Below are 18983 nucleotides of genomic sequence, written 5' to 3'. Positions count from 1 at the left end.
AATTTAAACTTTCAAAAATTTTTCACTGATGTAAGTCCAATTTCGATTTATTTGTTATGAAGTCATTTTTCTTGTTCTTTGTTTCCCGTTATGTAAAGTGTCTACTAATACATCACATTTTGATAATAAAAATAATAATCATACCCACTCAGAAAATTGGAGGGGGATGTCTGAATTCCCCCTAAAATTGTCAAAAATATTTCTAAAAAAGAAAACTTTGAAAAATCAAAACAGATTCTGAAAAATTTGGGACTCTTTGGCTCCATTAAAATAATATATTTTTAAAAAACTTCAAAAGAAGATCTTTCAGGCAACAGACCTTCCTCCCCTTAAAAAAAAAACTGTGTTTAAAAAATAACTATGTGAACCGTATATTATTTTCACTCCACGCTAAAAAGCTTGTCTTCACCACAAAAAAAGCAAATAAAAGACACAATATATTTGGCTAATGCTTTCAGGAAGCACTAGGATTGGGTCCTCCTGCGTTAAGCAAGTCTAATTGTATGGCAGGAAATTCTCAGCACTAATCTTATAAATCAGGTTAAAGAAAAGAAATGTACAACCATGTAAACGTTTAGAGTCACCTATAATGAGTTATACACTACCCATAACGTATAAATGACTATAATGAATGTAATTTCAAAGATTTCAGGGAAATAGCAACTTCCTGGGAAGCTGTGTTGCCCTCAGGCTGCTTGGTGCAACAATTAGCTGCTGGTAGTAATAGTACGATCTATTGCAGCACTTCTGCTATAATGTATTAGTTCTGCTATATAGTTCTTCTATATAGCAGAACTTCAAACAACAAATACCATTAATTAGACTACAGATAAAACTAAACAAAAAACTGAAAGGAAAACGCACCTGAGACAGCGTAATCGTAGAAGCCAAAAAAGGACTTTGTCCCGTCTCCTGGTCAGAATCGCTTGTGTGGCCCCCTTCCCGAGAAGCTGACAGACTTGGTCCTAGTAAATCCTTCCCGAAAAAGGCTTCTTGTATATAGCTTGGGTAGTTTTCAGAAATTTTATTCTTCTGTTTTCTTTTTTGAAGCCTCTTCTTCTTTATTTCAGCTTCTTCAGATTGAGACAGAGGAAAAGCGGATGCCCCAGGTGGTTGAGAAGATTCTAGTCCTTCTTCATTGAATTCTCTGCGGGCCCATGGACGTCTAACTTGAAAACCACCAATTCCTAGAACCCCAGAATTACTATACAGTGTGGAAAGACCAAAGTTCGTGACCATTAAATTAATTTATGTGATCATTACATGATCATTAAATTATTCTTAATTAAATTACAGTAGTAAAAGAGAGATGAAAACAAGAACTGAAAAAATAACTAAAAATAGAAAAATATAGAGTTCACGGAAAATAACACTCTTAAACTGGTATATCACAAACTACTCATGCGACAACAGCCAAATCAAAATACAAACAAAAAGGATTAAAAGACCCAAGGAAAATGCCAGCAGGAAAATATAGATTAGCTTTGATCAGTAGTAGAGAGTGGTCAATGGAGGGGGAGAGAGGGAGGGTAAGGAGAGAAAGTGAGAGAGGGAAGGGTAAGGAGAGAAAGACCCAGAGGGAGAGAAATAGTAAACGAGTGACTAAAAAAGGAGAAATATAAAATTAATGGAAAACCACACATTTAAACCGGATAGGAATGTCTAACTGTATCCATTAAATGCAAATTTAACACATTTGATCCTTCAACGACAAAGAGAAAAATATTTCATTACCGAACGTGAGCAATCGAGTTACAAAGATGGCTGCAGACGCATAGATAAAACCAATATATTCGATAATTCTTCGAGGGACAAACTCGTGGCATCCCCAAATTATACATTTTATGCAAAACTTCCTAACAAAAGTTTAAGACCCATCGATGCTTCAAAACATACCAAACCTGATATACCACTCGAAAAACTTCAGATAAGTGACCGCATATTAAACATTAGACTGTACAAAAAAAAAACGATCCCACTTTCTCGGGCTTTAAGAAAGTTAAGATGACTACGCCCCATCCTATGGATGAAGGATGACAGACTGTCAAAGATTGTGCTTTTTGGGCATTCATCTGGGATAAAACAAAAAGAGGGTCATCCCGAATAACGTGGGGGGGAGATCACAGTTAAGAATAAAAAAAAATTGGCTCTTCATGGGAGGAGGTAAAGAGTTAAGCTTTGAATGATTGTGTGTAGAGGAGGTGAGTGCGCAAGTATGATAGCTTCAAGGAGCTTGATGCTGCAGTGAGTTGTCGGTAAAAGTAGTTCATCATTTAAACTGCAGGCCTTGATCATTAGTTTGGTTAAAACTAAGCAACAAACCAAACATGATTTTGGTTGAGTGCAATTCCATCAGAAAATGAATAGTTTATCGTAGTCATCATGTGACCACAACAATATCATATAATTTTTCTCGTTCTGTACCACCAAGGCCGTATCCAGGGCTCTAAAAAAGTTAAGATGACTAGGCCACATCCTAAGGCTTAGGTTTCACTTGTTCACCAGTGAATCCAAGCAAATTCAGTCCCAGATTTTGCATACAAGTCCAGTGGACATTGTCCGTCACGCGTCAACCCAAATTGTTTATTATATTAACTGTTATTGTATTAACATTGTTTATTATATTTACTGTTATTATATTAAAATTGTTTATTGTATTAACTGTTATTATGCTAAAATTGTTTATTATATTAACTGTTATTATACAACACTAAAATTATGAACTTACCAAGTTTTTGGAGATTCCTTTGCCTCTTCTTTTTTACAATAAACTTTCCATTATCCGGGATGAGTGCATATCCCTCTGGAATTTCAGGCGGACGGCCATCAGGCCTTGGTGAAAGCACAGTGCCTTCCTTCAAAAGGTCTGAAGGATCTTCAGACTGTTCCGCTTCATTTGATTCCATACCACATTCTAAAATAAATTAAAACATTAGCAACTCTATAATCACCTAACCTGCTTAAACTCTTGCTATATACAACAAAGAGGTTGCAACTAATCTAATAGTAAGTAATATGAATTTCGGCATCCGAAAAATTTTGATATTTGGCTTCTAAAAACATCCGAAATGTCAGTCCCCAACCCCTTCTTGTAGAAGGGGTCTGAGCTCACTGACGGGGATAACTAGAATATTGGTATTTGGATAACCTCATATTTTCAAACGGAGTAGTTCACTGGAAACCAGTTGGCTCCCGTCACAGAGGAGGACCCACAAACACCATTTTGTAAAACCAATTAGATTCATCTAAGAAATCACCATAAAGTCAATCGTCAGAATGGGGGAGACACCCTGGCTGGAGCAAATCAGACAAGCGACTAGAGGCTCCTACCCTGGGTGCCTCAGAAGTCAAAGCGGCTCTAAAATCTACGGTAAGCAGTCAGGGTCAATGATTTTTTGAAGTTAGTTTATTTAAACTTAAAATATGCTCAACAATAAAATAAACAAGAGAAACATACACATATTAAATGTAAATTAATATATTCCTAAATAGAATAAGCACTTAGTCTTGACTCGTGATCTATTTTGATAGATAGATGAGCACTACAAAAATTAATGTTGATGTTACTGATATCAGCGAAAATATCAGCAAGATAGGAAAATATCTTGAGAAATGTCTAATACCCCTTTGATTTCACAATTTAAAAATTTTCAAAATTATAGAATTTGAAGGCCCACTTTACGCCTCAAAAACCAATCCATAAATTGATTGAAAAAAAATCAAAATTGTTACGACGATTTGCAACAAGATTATGACCTTTAATTTAATATCGAGATATAAACAATATGTATTAATATATGTGAGTGCTTATCTTTCAAGATGAAAAACAGAAAAAAAACAGATGATAAAACAATTAACAGTCACATTTTAGTAGCATATTGTCAACAACGTACAAAATTAGAGACGATTAGATTGATAGATAGCAATATGTATTCATATAAATAAACAAACAATAGTAAAAAAACAATACATCATCGTATGCCCCACCCCAACCCACAACATTCTAAGGCTGAGAATACACGAAGAAAAAGAAAAAAAGAGTAAAAAACAGAAAGACCGAGTCCGTTTATTCTGAATTAAAACCAAGTAGTCGTGGGCATCAAGCCATGGTTAATTGTAGAAAAAGCCCAGACAGATAGTCCGAGTGAGTGAGAGGCAAATCTGGCATAAGCCTTTCTTAGGACTGTATAAAAAATGATGTCAGTTCATTTGTTGATAGATAAATCTATCTAAACTATTAAAATATAATACTAAAATCTATAATACTAAAAATTATAATATTATAAACTAAAAACTATAATACTATAAACTAAAAACTATTTTACTAAACTATAAGTCTATAAAAACTAAAACCTAAAAAAAAATCGCTTTAGATCTGAACTTTTTTTTTATTTTATGATTGATCATTGATAATTATTATGAAAGTTTAGGATTGATTATTTACATTTTATTATTGATTATTAAATAGTCGAGGCTAAATCACGCTAGTTTCTGAAAAATATACACTTTTTATCAATTTGAAGAAAGCAGTTCTTTAATCATTGCCTAAAGCCAAACAAATGTCAAAAGAGAAATTGAAATAATATGAATAACATTTTTCTTTACATTTTATAATCAACTTCCTGACTTTTTTGGGTAACAATAGATGGTATTAGTCGTTTGTCTCCGATTCATTTCCATCCCTACTTTCTTTGAGTTTCTTTCCCTATTAGTATCTCGTATTTAATACATTCTAAATTTTGAGCTTTTATTTTCAGAAAAGAATTGTATCTATAGTAAAGAGATTCAGCACAATCTGTAGTAAACAAATCTGCAATTGGCATTACTACAAAGTTACAACAAAATTTCAATTCTAGCCCACAGAGAGCAGAACTAGATGTATCATCTAATAAATAAGTAACACAAGAGAAACGCAAAGTAACTCAAACATCTTGAGCCAAAACACGAAAAATCATGACAAGCACTAAAAGGCAAGAAGAAGAGACAGCAAACAAACCCCACACCCCGCCCCCACAGTCCCCACATCCTGATAAGGAATAATCTTCAAAATATATTTTTTCAATGATAAGCGACTCTTGGAAACCGGAGTACCGAGTCTAATTTTAGGTTCCAGCCTCGTCACAAGTGCCATATGAGCTCTTGGCTCTTCCGACCTCGTCACAAGTGCCATATGAGCTCTTGGCTCTTCCGAACTCGTCACAAGTGTCATATGAGCTCTTGGCTCTTCCGACCTCGCCACAAGTGCCATATGAGCTCATGGCTCTTACGACCTCGTCGCAAGTGCCATATAAGCTCTTGGCTCTTCCGACCTCGTCACAAGTGCCATATAAGCTCTTGGCTCTTCCGACCTCGTCACAAGTGCCATATGAGCTATTGGCTCTTCCGACCTCGTTACAAGTGCCATATGAGCTCTTGGCTCTTCCGACCTCGTCACAAGTGCCATATGAGCTCTTGGCTCTTCCGACCTCGTCACAAGTGCCATATGAGCTCTTGGCTCTTGTTTCAATGAGAAACGACTCTTGGAATTGTCTCAGGCAAATGAAGTTCATTTGCAACATAAGGAATCTGGCACCTTGATCTAAATTTTGGCCATATCTAACTTAATTAGTGGATGATAATACAGTCACGCCCAAAACAAAAGGGTGCATATGACACTTTTCACGCATCTGACATAAATCAGTTATAGAACATGAAAATTTTCTAATGGTTGCGCTTGAAAACATGCATAGGCTGTCCAATCTAATGGTTACACTTGAGAACGTGCATATGCTGCATGGTCTAATGATTGCATTTGAAAACGTACACAGGCTTCATAGGTGAGACCAATCCTGACTGGAGAAAAAAGGCTTAAAATACCTCTAGTATCTCAGAGACTGAAATTTTAATAAAAAATGTAGTTAAGTTAGATTTAGTTAGTACTTAAGTACAGTAGCTTAGTACTTAAGTTAAATTTAAGCTACAAATAATCACACTTATAATACAGTTACTGAGAACATAAAAATCTTGTCAAGCTTGGGAGTTTATGGAATGCGTACTAGAGCGTCAAAAAGTTCAACTTTTTTAGTCTAAGGACTTAAGTCCTTAAGGACTTCTATATGCATAATATGCTTAAATGTGTGTATAATGTAAATCAATTAGATAATATCTAGTTTGTTTCATAATCATCAGTGTCACAAACAAACAAATAAATAAAGTCTGGTAATTCCCTTTATTTTCCAGCCTCTAACATGGGTCCTTATCAACTTAAGCCCATAAGGCCATACAATGACAACTTTTACTCCTCTGAGCCTGGAAATACTAAACAAATTTGTCCGTGAAAAAAAAAGTAAAAAAAAAAAGTTGGACTGACTTCTAGATACTCCCAACTTAGAAACACATAAAGAGTAAAATTATGACAAACAGAACATTTTAAACTACCTTGATTTCCAGGTCCAGACTCCCACCCTTCATTTTCTCGGCCCTTCCTCATGGCCCCTCTGCCTCTTTTTGACGGAGCCTCTTGTGGCAACTGAGCTCTCAACATAGACATCCCATTTTCTGACAAGTATATCCCATCCATGAGGTAATCACTTGATGGCTTAAACCGATATGGCTCTGCAACAAATACACAAATAAAGTGACGAAAAATTTTTAAGAGGGTGGTATTAGAGTTTTTTTAAAGGAGGGTGCTTGAAAAAGCCGTAGAGGGTGTTTTCATCTTAGGGTGAAAATTCAATGTTGGCATGTTAGCTTACACTGGCTTTCACAAGTTGAAAACTTGACAAGTAACTACAGCTTTCATTAACTATATCAATAACTATACTTAGTGACTAGAATTATCCATAGCTATGTTTTCAAAAAAATGGGGTTCATTCCCGATATCAGTGCATAGCCAAGCTCTATTAGGTCGTTTTTAGGGTTGGTTAGAAATCGAGAAAAAAAAATCCGTTGTGTGTAAGTCACCTTTCCCTACCGCCATGAGACGACCTTGTAGACCTTGTTGAATACGTATTGACCCAGCAAATGAAAGCTAATTTTTTTACCATTTGTGGATATATACCCTTATAATAGCTTATAGTACTCGGCAAATGTAAAATAATAACAGAATATAAATGCAACGTTTTATGCCATTGAATGATTATGCTGCATGCAATATGATGACTATATCATATGGATGTAATGCAATCTCTTTGGAAAAAATTACAAAAAATACAAAAATGTGATAGAAAATAACTTGTACAATAACCAAACCACTCGGTAAGTATAGAAAAATACTTTAAAAGTTCGTGTGAAGTCACGATGCCAATACCGGATTTTCACCCTCTATTTTTTGGTTATTACACACGTATAACACACACACATAAAAAACAAAAAACAAAAAAAACACTTTACAAAAATAAACACGTTTTAGGCAAAATACAAGTAAAGTAAGTAAGTATGATGGCACTAGAACTTCAAGGTCCAAACCGGCGGTGGTGATCTCCGTTTCGTGGCCCTTCAGCCAGGAAGTGCAATGGAGGGGGGCAGTCATCCAGTTCTTTTGTACACCCTTCCTGCTTACCTTCCCCATACTTTTCCAGGTACCCATTTAGAGCTTGGTTGACTCTGATTGAGCTTACAGAGTCCCGCCACTGGTCCCCATCCCAAATTAAATAACTGGCTAGGACAGCGATCGAACCCGTGCCCCTTGGACAAAAACAAGTATGTACACATTAACCTCTTGAAGATAAAATATTGTGTGCAGGCTGCAACCACCACTTCTTCCAGAGACTTTTGAAAAACTCAATCTTCATCTATATGGCAAAGGCCACATACAACGTCTATATGACATCTACAATGGCACAAAAAAATAGATACACCGTACATTTTTTATAGATATGCATACACGTTAAAGATTCTTTAAACTGTTGTGCAACTTTTGGAGTGTTTTTTTGGTGTGGGAAGAGGTCATAAGGAAAGATCAAGGGAAATGGGAACTTCCTGGGAGGGTGTAAAGAGGGGGGCTTTGAATAGATGGGGATGAAGGAGGAGCATGCGTAGCTCTTTCGGCTTCAGGCGGCTTGGTATTGCGGTGAGTTAGTAGTACTAGCAGCAGTGGTGATTGAAATTTATCAAGTTTTGATGTGAACCGGTATTATACATCATTTCATATCAATAATGCCATTTCAACAGTGGCAACATCAGACGTTAATCAGGGGCCAACCGGAAAGCAGGTCGTCCCCTAATGGGGTGGGATCACACGAAAATATTCAAAAGAAATTAGAACTTAGTGGGAGGGGTTGAAGAGTGAACCTTTGAATAAGTTGGGGTGAAGGAGGAGCAGACACAATTAAAACTTAGTGGGAGGGTTGAAGAGTGAAGCTTTGAATAATTTGGGGTGGAAGAGGAGTAGATGCAGCTGTTGGCCTTAGGAGGCGCAGTGACTTGTTAGTAGTAGTACTAGTAGTGACAATGATGTCACTTTGAATTGCTACTTGTGTCAGCGTAATCTTAATGCACACACAGATCACTTGTCCTGCAACAGACCCAGAAATTGTAACGTCGACTCGATGGCGATGGCATTGGCGATGGATGGCGCCAGGAATGGCGATGGAGGACCTTCATTTTTTGTTAAGTACATACATATGTATATTTATAAGCCAGTTGCCATACACAAAAATAAACAATAAAAGCAGAAAAAAGTAATAATACTCGACAAATTGAAGTTACTGCCTTACGGGCTTCCACATTCTATATAAAAATATTCTAACGTAATAATTAGGCCCCTCGAAGTAGACCCCAAAATATTCCCTCAAAAAAATTTATCCGTTCAATTCATCAATCTTTGGCGTCTACAAAAAAAAAGCATTAGTTAGATCAATAAACAAACATAGAAACTAACAACAAGAATGCAGTGTTTTGCAACAATTTTAGTACAAAATTAAGAATTGGAATGATTAATGAATTGATAACTTTATTTTCTACAATTCACAAAAAAATCAACGAAACAAACTTTGTCACTATTTGAGGGCCAAACAACATAGGCAGAGTTTCTCGATTAACTAATTAAATTACATAACTAATACAATTAGTTAAATTATTCACCCTGCATCTTGACTAAGCAGGAATGGAACGAATTACTCTTACCTGGACTTGTTGGAGGCGAAATTCCCTTGAGAGATGAGGACATGTGGGACGGAGTGAGTTCCACAGGACGACACAGAGGACAGGTATAACCCTCGGTCACTATATTTTCAGCTTCCTGCTCTGATGATATGCCGTCACATTTTCCATGGGACCATCTGAAACAACCACCATAATTAAAATATATTTCAATATTTATTTAGATATTTTGAATAATTATTACACCATATTTTAAATATTTAAAATAAAAGTAAATTCGCATACCATCTACACCAACATGTTGGTATCAAAGGATCATCCCCAAATAGAATATACTCATTTTATAAAATCTTTTTCTAATAAAGTCACACCCAAAACATAGGTTTTATTTCTTTCTAAAACTTAGTTTTAAATTTATTTCTAATCTCCGATCCGAATGTTCACCTTACAACAGCGCAGCAATTGACGTTTCATTTTCTTTCTTTAAGTTATTTGTTAGTTTTGTCATATTAAGCAATTTCTAATATGGGTTAATAAAATCAACTTTAGGAAAAACTAACCCATAGCCTAGTAGTCTCAAAACTTAAGCGTAGTTTCATTTAAGATGTGATCGCGACGTTGATCTTTGTTATCGGACAATTCGAAATCAAATCGATTATCTTTTTATCTTTCCCATTTTTACAAACACAACGCAAGGGTTTGATGAAAGTGATGAAACTGCAGATCTGCAGTTTCGCAGCTTCTGTTATGCAGAGGCTATTTTGCGTTAGGAAAATAAAATTACGTCTGTGTCCCATTTTCAAAAATTCTGACAAAATTTAAAAAATCTTATGCTTTCCAGAATTTTTTTTTTTGGTCACTGATTTTTTAAAGTTTACGCCAGCAAACAAACTTTATGCATGAGTCATTAAAATGCGTAATCAGTCATTGCCATTTTTAATCGATTTCTTGTTTTATTACAATTTATGATTTATGTAGAGGCGATTTTAAGTTATTGAAAGCGATTTTGCGTCAGGAAAATAAATTTACGTCAGTCTCATTTTCAAAAATTCTGTCAATATTTTTCATACTTTTCAAAAATTTTCTATTGGTCACGGATTTTTAAAATTTGCACCAGCAAGCAAACTTTGTACATGAGTCTTTCAAATTTGCAATCAATCTTTGCCACTTTTTATTCATTTCTTGTCTTATTATAATTTACGATTTATACTTGGCCGGGTTCATAAACTCCACTTCCAATATTCTAATCTTAGACTGCAGACTTAGCTTCCTATCCTTCGACACTTTTTTCAACCGCATGAACACACACGTCTTTACTACACCCATCATCTTTACTTAAAATACTGCCTACGTATGTAAAACTGTGTACTAGATGCAGTTTCCTCTTACCTAACACTACTTCTTTACCCTCATTTATTTCTAGTCTAAGCGACTTAGTCTTCTTAACATCAATTTTCAATCCTATTCAAACACCCTGAATTCTCAAAACTCAAAAGTTCGTTCATTTCGCTAACATTTTACATCTCGGGCACTTGAATCATCTGCCTCTTAGAACTCTATACGCCTAATAATGAAGACTATACGAGTTTGATGATTCCGACTTAACTTTCAAGACTGTTTCGTATGCATATAATGATCTGTGCAGGAAGGGTAGTATTATCTTGATTCACTGCCTTTCGTCGGGAGTGCTATGCGTGGTTGGGGAAAAAACAACCACGTGTCTTTGTCGAACACTTCTCAATTATTCACGAAAGAGTGAAAATTACGTCAACGCATTCTCTCCCACTCCTTAAACCATGATGTCCTCCTCTTAAAGCTTTATCTACAACTCCCCTTAGTCTAATAAGTATCCTCATGCTATATAGTGCGTTTCCTGCAGAAATCAAGCTAATGCCTCTGTAATTATCACACTCACTCTTAATACCTTGCTTATAAAGGTGTTCGAGTAAATTTTTCTTAAGACCCTGGTGCTTTTCTTTTTACAAGGTCATATTCATCGTCTTTGGCATCTTATCTCTAACTTGGCCATATTTTGAAGATTCACTTATTGCGTAATTACCACTTAAAGCATCATCATTCTTCAATCATTTTAGTACTATCCCCAATTCCTCCTCGCAAAATAAACCGTCATTCCCTTTCAAAACTTCTAGCTCCTCGCAAAATAAATTGCCTTTTACTGAATTGTTGAAAATTCATTCTTTTCTATATCAATTCCAACAACCTTATCAAGGTTTAGCATATTCCCAAATCGTTCTGCCAGTCCCCTTTAACACTTTCTTGATCCCTACTTGAGTAATCTATCTCCAGGCCAATACAATATAAAGTAAAAAAGAACTTCGAAAAGGTCAAAATCCGAAGACAACTAATATTAACTAAAGTATTTGAAATTAATTTAGTGAAATTTGTAGGTAATGCAAGACAGCTTAGCTAGACGGTTTACTATTTTGTTTTGTTGTTCTAAAACTTTGGTTTCCTCTTTTAGATTTCTTTTAGATTAGGTTTCCTCTTTTGGAGAGAAAAAATAAGAGAAAGAGAGAAAAAAGAGAAAGAGAGCGAGAATAAACGAGAAAGAGAGAAGAGAGAGAAAGAGAGAGAAAAGGGAAAGAAAGAGAGAAAAGGGATGAGAGAGAGAAGAGAAAGAGAGGAAAAAGAGAAAGAGAGAGAAAGGAGAAAGAAAAAGAGAAAAGGAATGAGAGAGAGAGAAGAGAAAGAGAGTGAGAGAAAGGGAGAAAAAAATTTAGATAGAATAGAAAAAGAGGGGGAAAGAGAAAGAGAGAGAAAAAGAGGAAGGGAGAGAAAAAGAAAGAGAGGAAAAGAGAAAATGAGAGAAAAACAGAAAGAGAAAAAAAGAAAAAGAGAGAGTATTTGTGTATATGTGTGCGTGCGTCTGTTATAGAGGGGAAGGGCTTGAACATTCTTCAAGTTGAACCATAGAGTGTATAATCTATTTCTATGTTTCCATCGCGTTGTGGGTATCAGGTCTACTGTAAAGTTAAGAAGTCTGCAGCAAAATCGATTGGTCTGCTTTCATTATATTTTTAACTTTGGCTTTTCTGAGTGACCTCAATAAAATATTGCAACTAAGTAATACATCACAAAAGCCATACCTATCACACTGGGAACACTGGATAATTAATTCTCCCTCAGTATGGTTGAAATTGCACTGAGGACAAACGGTCATTGACTGGCAAGGTGCACAGAGTGTAAAGTTATTGAACCAGGTTCCATTAATACCAGGGTCATTGGATCCGCAATTCTGACAAACTGTGCACCTAAAATATGTAATATAGTATATATAACAAATTATTATTTTATAACATAGACTATAATATAAAATATATAATATAATTAACAAAAATATATAAAAATATAATAGGAATTAAAATTCCCCTGGAATTATTTTAGGTAGTATTTCCAAATTGCTTTAATTTGTTTAAATTTTAAATCAGAGCAGAACTACAAAATACAGTAAATTTAAATATAAATAAATATTCAATTACGCCAAGCTAAGAAATGACTTTGAAATCAACTAGACAACAACGAATGATAGAGAAGCTCGATTCAAAAAAGGGGGAGGAGTAGAAATTGCTCCCCGTTTGGGAAATTTCAACTGCAAGGATTAAACGTTATCTATCCATTAACGGAACGTTTATGGGACCCACAACTCTGACAAACTATGCGCCTTAAACATAATAACACAGATTAATGAGCATATACAGACACGGTTTTTGTATTTATTATGGATCAAAACTAGCTAAAAAATCTATGACTATAGTTTATTCAATTTCATAACAATTAAGTTGACTTAAAACAAAATCTTTCTTTCGAAACTGTAAATAAAAAAAATGCCAGAAGTAAGAACAAAATCAAACAATAAATTACATAATAACAAAAACATAAAAACAAATAAAACTTTTAATAATACAAACCACTCTTTATTTTTTAACCACCATTTGAAATACATGATAAAACCAATAGAAAAAAAACACGTTAGATAGAAATAAATAAATCTGTTTAACTGGCCCCAAGAATCTTTGCCCACACATTCATGTTTTTAGGGAGGGAGGGGGTAATAAGAAAATTATTTAAGAAAAGACGATAGAAATACCAAAATAATGCAGTTTTCCAATAAATAAATCTTATAAACTGATCCCACAAATATTCACACACACACATTCACGTTTTTAGGCAGGGAGGGGGCAATAAGAACTTTATTTAAGGAAGGGCGCTAGAAATACCAAAACATTCTTTTGGGGTTTTCCTGGGAGGAGAATCCTCCTGACCAAACTAGGTAGCGTTAATTATGCCCAATCTCTTACTGAGGATCTAAACCAACACGATAACAAACAATTAAACAGTCAAGCCCAATAGGCTCCAAGGATATCGCAACATCAATCCATTTCAAAAACATGAAAGAAAAAAAACATTACCCATGGTTAAATATTCTAGTTTGAATAAAAGAGTATGGGTATCTTATAGAATGGAAACTAGCACTAGTATCGACAGAAACAAAAACTATCAATGCCATCCAGCGTTTGGGGACACTTGGTATTTTTCAGTGCAATAATAATAATAATTAATTTAGTTAAATTAGCGTAGTAATAAGTATCTGATCTCAGTTCCTGACAGAAAAATGCATACAGAGCTTAAACAAACGCCCAGCGTCACAATGTGGTAGATGGCGTTTGATAGTATTTTTCTGTTAACACTAGCCCCAGTTTCCACTCGTGTGAGTTACTCATGCTCTTTGGTTTGAATTATAACTTTTCAAGCTGTAACTTTTTTCTTGTATAGGCCACATTACATTTTACTTATATATTTTTTTTTATATTTCTACATTTACATTTTACTTTTTCATATTTTACGCTCTCTCTCTCACATTTAAATTTTACTATTATTGCTTTGTAAATACTAATTTATTGTTTTATTTTCCTTTTCATTTTGTTGCAGACAAATTTTCAAACGAATGACATGAAATATAAGTCCCCAAGCAGAATTATAATACTTTTGTTCAAAAGAAGAAGGGACTGGAAATACCTTAACCCAAAACAATTAACCTGATTTTTGTCTTTTTATACAAGGATTGTAAAAGTCCAACTGTTTTAGTAAGTGATCCTTAGTAGGTAATCCTATTAAACTTCACGCCTATTAGTAGGAAATCCATACAGTATTTCTAATCAAGGCCAATCCGTGGAGAGTGATGTCTACCCATTACAAATTTAGCCTCCACTTTCTGACTGAAGAACTAGTCACCATATAGTCCATATCAAGTTCTCACGTAGAGGTTCTTAATCAAATAAAAACAATTTAATGTGACAAAACTCAAAAGTACTTTCTTTTAACATAATTTTTAATGGTAACACAGACCATGGCTCTTGCAGTATCAAGTCCCCTTGAGGGGTGCTTAGCTGCAAAGATTGCGTAGATTATGTAATGTCTTAAAAGATCGACCGCTTTACAAAGCAACTCTTTCTTGCGAACATCTAGCTAAACATCGCCCAGGGGACTCTGAGGCTCATTTGGAAATAGCACAATAAAAAAAGAAAAAATAATAATATTAAAAAAAATATAGTTCGATTGAGACTTTCTCTAGTTTCTTACATTATAAAATAGCTTCTGGCTCCAGTTTGACAAAGATTTGCCATAAAAGATTGTAATAATCAGGAAAGTTCCGTTTTCTGGATTTTATGTGAGGCAAACTTAAACCTTTAGCAAAATTAGTCTACAGGCGACCAAATTAAACATTGATGCCCAATATTTAGTTATTATCCTTTCTCTACTTGGATTCAATCAACTTTACCAGTCAGCTTCATCAGTCTTATGCAAGGTTTGATGGTAAAAATTAAAGCTTGGTTGGGTTAGTTTAAATTGGGTTATAAATCTCAGAAATGGATTAAAAACCTAACCTGACCTGTCACCATCAAACCTTCCATGAAATTAAAAAATCTGGCTGGAAAAGCTGACTAAATACAAGGAAAAAACAGTAATTTCGGACATTCACAAGTGAATGTCGACATTCTCCATCCAATTTCGGTCTTTTAAAGTAACATTTGCCCTCAGGAGACAGACATACAACGGTAAAAAAAAAAACACGACCAGAATTGCCAGAAAAGAATTAAGGAACATTAAGTATATATAGACCAAACACCAATAATAATATAAAAAAACTCGAGTATAAGTACCTTCAATGACAAACAATAGAATAAAAGGAAAAATTAATAAAGCATAATAACAATTAAGGAGGAGAATAATAGAAAAATGTAGATGAGAAATTAGAAAGAGAGAAAGGGGAATAAAACGTTAAATAAGACTAACAGAACACTCATAATTCCTATTTCATTAACCTGAAAAAGGTACACCGTGAAGACAGTGAGAAATATATCATCAGTAATAGAAGCCAATACAAGTATCACTTGATCAACTATCTTAGCAGGTGATAAACAAGATGCAATAGAGTAGTAACCTAAGCAAGCCTACCCAAAATCCAATTTTCGTCATATGTTCAAGCATTTCTTATTTAAATTATCAAATAATTTTTTTTTGTTACTCCCCTCCCCTCCCGAAAAAATCCTGCACAAGTGCCTGCACTAGAGAGCCAGCAAGGGAACGTCCGTATGATAATTTAATTTGGCTGCAAATACAAATAACTTACCATTTGCATTTCCATCCACTAGTTGGAACATAGTCTAAAGGAGGATCGGTGCAGTAAATGTGGTAAGTGATTTCACATTCTTCACAAATAATAAGTCTAGCTTCATCATTCTTTGTTCCACAACCCTCACAGATGGTGCACTCGAAACAGCGCCAACCCTTCATTATCATGGTCTTCGTTAACTGAAAACATAAAAGAGTAATTACAGTTATACAGAGATGTTTTTCGTTTTGTAAGGGACTCTACTAAGAGTATTTTGTTTTTTATGCCGAACTTTTTTAATTTCTGTTACCAGACTTCTTCTTCTAGATCGTATACTAAACTTTTAAAATTTCATGATTTTTACTCACATCTTTTGGCTACCTGTATTTTCAAAATAAATGATTTAATTGTTTGATTCTCATCTAAGAACGAATTGTAAAAAAAAATATTTAAAAAAAATTAATTTGAAGTCTAGAACAGTAGACTTTAATATTTGCAAATACTATCAAAAATAGTACTTGTATTTATTATTGTACTTATTTATTTGTAAGATAGTATTCATTATCTTCTTCTAGATCAAATACTAAACATTTATAATCTCCTGTTTTTTTACTCACATCTTTTGGCTACCTTTAGTTTCAAAATAAATTAATTCTTTGATTCTCGTTTACAAACGAATTGTAAAAAAAACTTTAAAAAAAAATTCATTTTAAGTCTAGAAGAGTAGACTTCAATATTTGCAAATACTATCTAAAAAAGGTACTTGCATTTATTATTGTATTTGTTTATTTGTAAAATAGTATTTATTATTTTCTTCTAGATCAAATACTAAACTTTTACAATTTCCTGGTTTTTTACTCATATCTTTTGGCTACCTTTATTTTTAAAATAAATGATCTAATTGTTTGATTCTCATTTAAAAACTAATTGTAAAAAGTAATTTGAATTTAGCACAAAAAACCGCTAGTCAGAAGCATTTTTCACTAGCAGGCTGGATTCGCTTTCTAAGTCTAGCCAATTCTTGTTTTCTCACAATTAAGAGTCATTGAAATATTGAAAAAAGGCGCAGGAATTTTTCCCCTATAAAAATGGGTAAAGAGCCAAGTATCTTAGCATTTCATTCGTTTGGTACTCCGTTCACCCGACCAAAACTTAACGGGTCTAGCCCAGTCTAATCTTATATGTCAGAAGATTGTCTGAAAACAGGGATCAAGTTTCTTACGGCAAATTGTCATAGATAATTAACTTTTCATAGAGCCTTGCATCTTAATTTTTCTACACATTAAGGGTGCGTCCCAGAAAACAATCATCCTAAATGATAACTATTTATTATTTATGTTCAAAAGACACCAGCTCATCAAAAACACAGTAACTTGTCCTGTGGTGGCGCAGTGGATTTGACCTTAGCTTGGTAATACGGGACCCAGAGATCGAATCACGCTGCAGGAATGCACTGCACGGCCGACGCAGGGACTTTAGTAGTCAAGAAGCGTCGTTAATTCTTAAATAAAAAATAAATAACAGAGTAACTTCAAATTTTCATATTTTCAACGTAACACCTACGAAAGTAAAACAGTTCAAAATAGGGATGATACCTTTTTATTGACAGTGAATAGATATAAAATTATTTAACCGGATATTTCGAGTTTTACTGCTGATGATGAACACTGTATATGTGTTCGAAATATCCAGTTAAATAATTTTATATCTATTCACTGTCAATAAAAAGGTAACATCCCTATTTTGAACTGTTTTACTTTCATCATGGAAAGGCAGTGTGGTCTTCGAAGTTATCAACGTAACACCTTAAATTAAGTATTGTTTTCTTAGATCAAACTGCCGTTCTATGACGAACAAATAAACTTTCAAATGGGGATAAATGGATTTATTCCTATTTGAAAGTTTATTTGTTCAAATTTGGAAAAATTCTCAAATTTTTTTATTACAAATACAGAAAGAGCTAAAAATGTTACTCTCTTGCTTTTTGTGAGAATACAAGGGCTTGAATTTGTAGCTATTTGCTATTTTGGGTAATAACAGATAATTTATCATATTATAACTAATGATAATTAGTTTCAACGCGACAAAAAGTATATGCAACTTAAAAGAGCGGCAATTGGCAATAGTGACGACCAAAAATCACCAGAGCCATCTAAAAATTGGCATTCCTCGTCAATATTTTCTAGCTTTGAAATTGTTAATTTTTCAGAAACTGAGATCAGACACTAATATCTACATTAACTTTGGCAAATATGTTAATTACAACAACTTTACTTTATTATAAAACTGAAAAACTGCTGAGAAACTCCAAACACTAGATGGCGTTGGTGATTTTGTTTGTGAATACAAGTACCAATTTCCAATCTTGTAAGTTACCCATACTCTTTAGAACGTAGCTACCATAGTACAATGTTAATGAAATTTTCTTAAGAAAGAAAGAAAGAAAGAAAGAAAGAAAAAAAAAAAACAACTAGGATATGACTTTAAACTTAGTGGCACAGTGGGTTTGATCTCAGGGGACCAAGAAATTGAACTCAACTGTAGCAACAATGTGCAGGGCTCAGAATTTGATTCCGGTGTTAAAATTATACAAAAGCATCTCCATACTAATCTAAACAAGAAGAAGAAGAAGAGGAAGAAGTAGAAGAGGAATAAGAAGATTAAGAAGAATCGCTAAATTCACCTTGATTTTGGCACAATATGTATGATAGCATTGGCCACACTGAGCGCAGGGGATTAATCTTCCTTCCAGATCGGCGCCAAATGAGCCACATAACACACATATGTCATGGTTCAGTACAAATTCATCTGTAGCAGAGAAAAGAACAATGGCTCGCTCATTAACTAGATCATCGTCCTTGTAGATATCTAATCCAGTACGCTATTAGAAAAAAGTTTTTTTTTTAAAGAAAGAAAATTTAAAGACATCGTTAACTGAAGTAAGGAAATTTGAGCCAAACCGAATTTTGCATAGAATTTTAAACCAATCAAAAAATTCTATGAGAAATCTGATTGGCTCAAATTAGCACTACCTAATGATCGGAATTAGTAGAATTCAATTGAAAATGGGCTTTTTCAGAGCCTTGCAAAAAGTGTTCTTTCAAATGAGGGAAAGTAGAGAAATTGCAAATTGTAGAAAGGGAAAATGTCTAAATATCAGATTTTCTCTGGAAGAACAAAAAACTTATTCTAGCGGATAATTTGAATCTGAAAATAAATACAGAATTACTTTTAATATTGAGTTTCAAATATCCAGTGCTTGGACAAC

General features: G+C 34.2%; 1 protein-coding gene across 2 annotated transcripts in view; it reads right to left on the bottom strand.

Annotated features, from left to right (window-relative positions):
- LOC136040559 (histone-lysine N-methyltransferase 2C-like) overlaps positions 1-18983 on the bottom strand; it is a 173949-nt gene that overhangs the window by 85576 nt on the left and 69390 nt on the right. For both annotated transcript variants that reach the window (XM_065724776.1, XM_065724777.1), the window contains exons 13-19: positions 18399-18596; positions 15734-15915; positions 12189-12353; positions 9106-9260; positions 6418-6594; positions 2729-2914; positions 865-1187 (exon numbers count right to left, since the gene is read on the bottom strand). In XM_065724776.1, coding sequence (XP_065580848.1) covers positions 865-1187; positions 2729-2914; positions 6418-6594; positions 9106-9260; positions 12189-12353; positions 15734-15915; positions 18399-18596 — 1386 coding nt within the window. The remainder of the gene's footprint in view (positions 1-864; positions 1188-2728; positions 2915-6417; positions 6595-9105; positions 9261-12188; positions 12354-15733; positions 15916-18398; positions 18597-18983) is intronic.

The sequence above is a fragment of the Artemia franciscana genome, chromosome 21 (genome assembly GCF_032884065.1).
Source record: "Artemia franciscana chromosome 21, ASM3288406v1, whole genome shotgun sequence".
Lineage (NCBI taxonomy): Eukaryota > Metazoa > Arthropoda > Branchiopoda > Anostraca > Artemiidae > Artemia > Artemia franciscana.
This window is presented reverse-complemented; position numbering and strand designations above follow the sequence as displayed.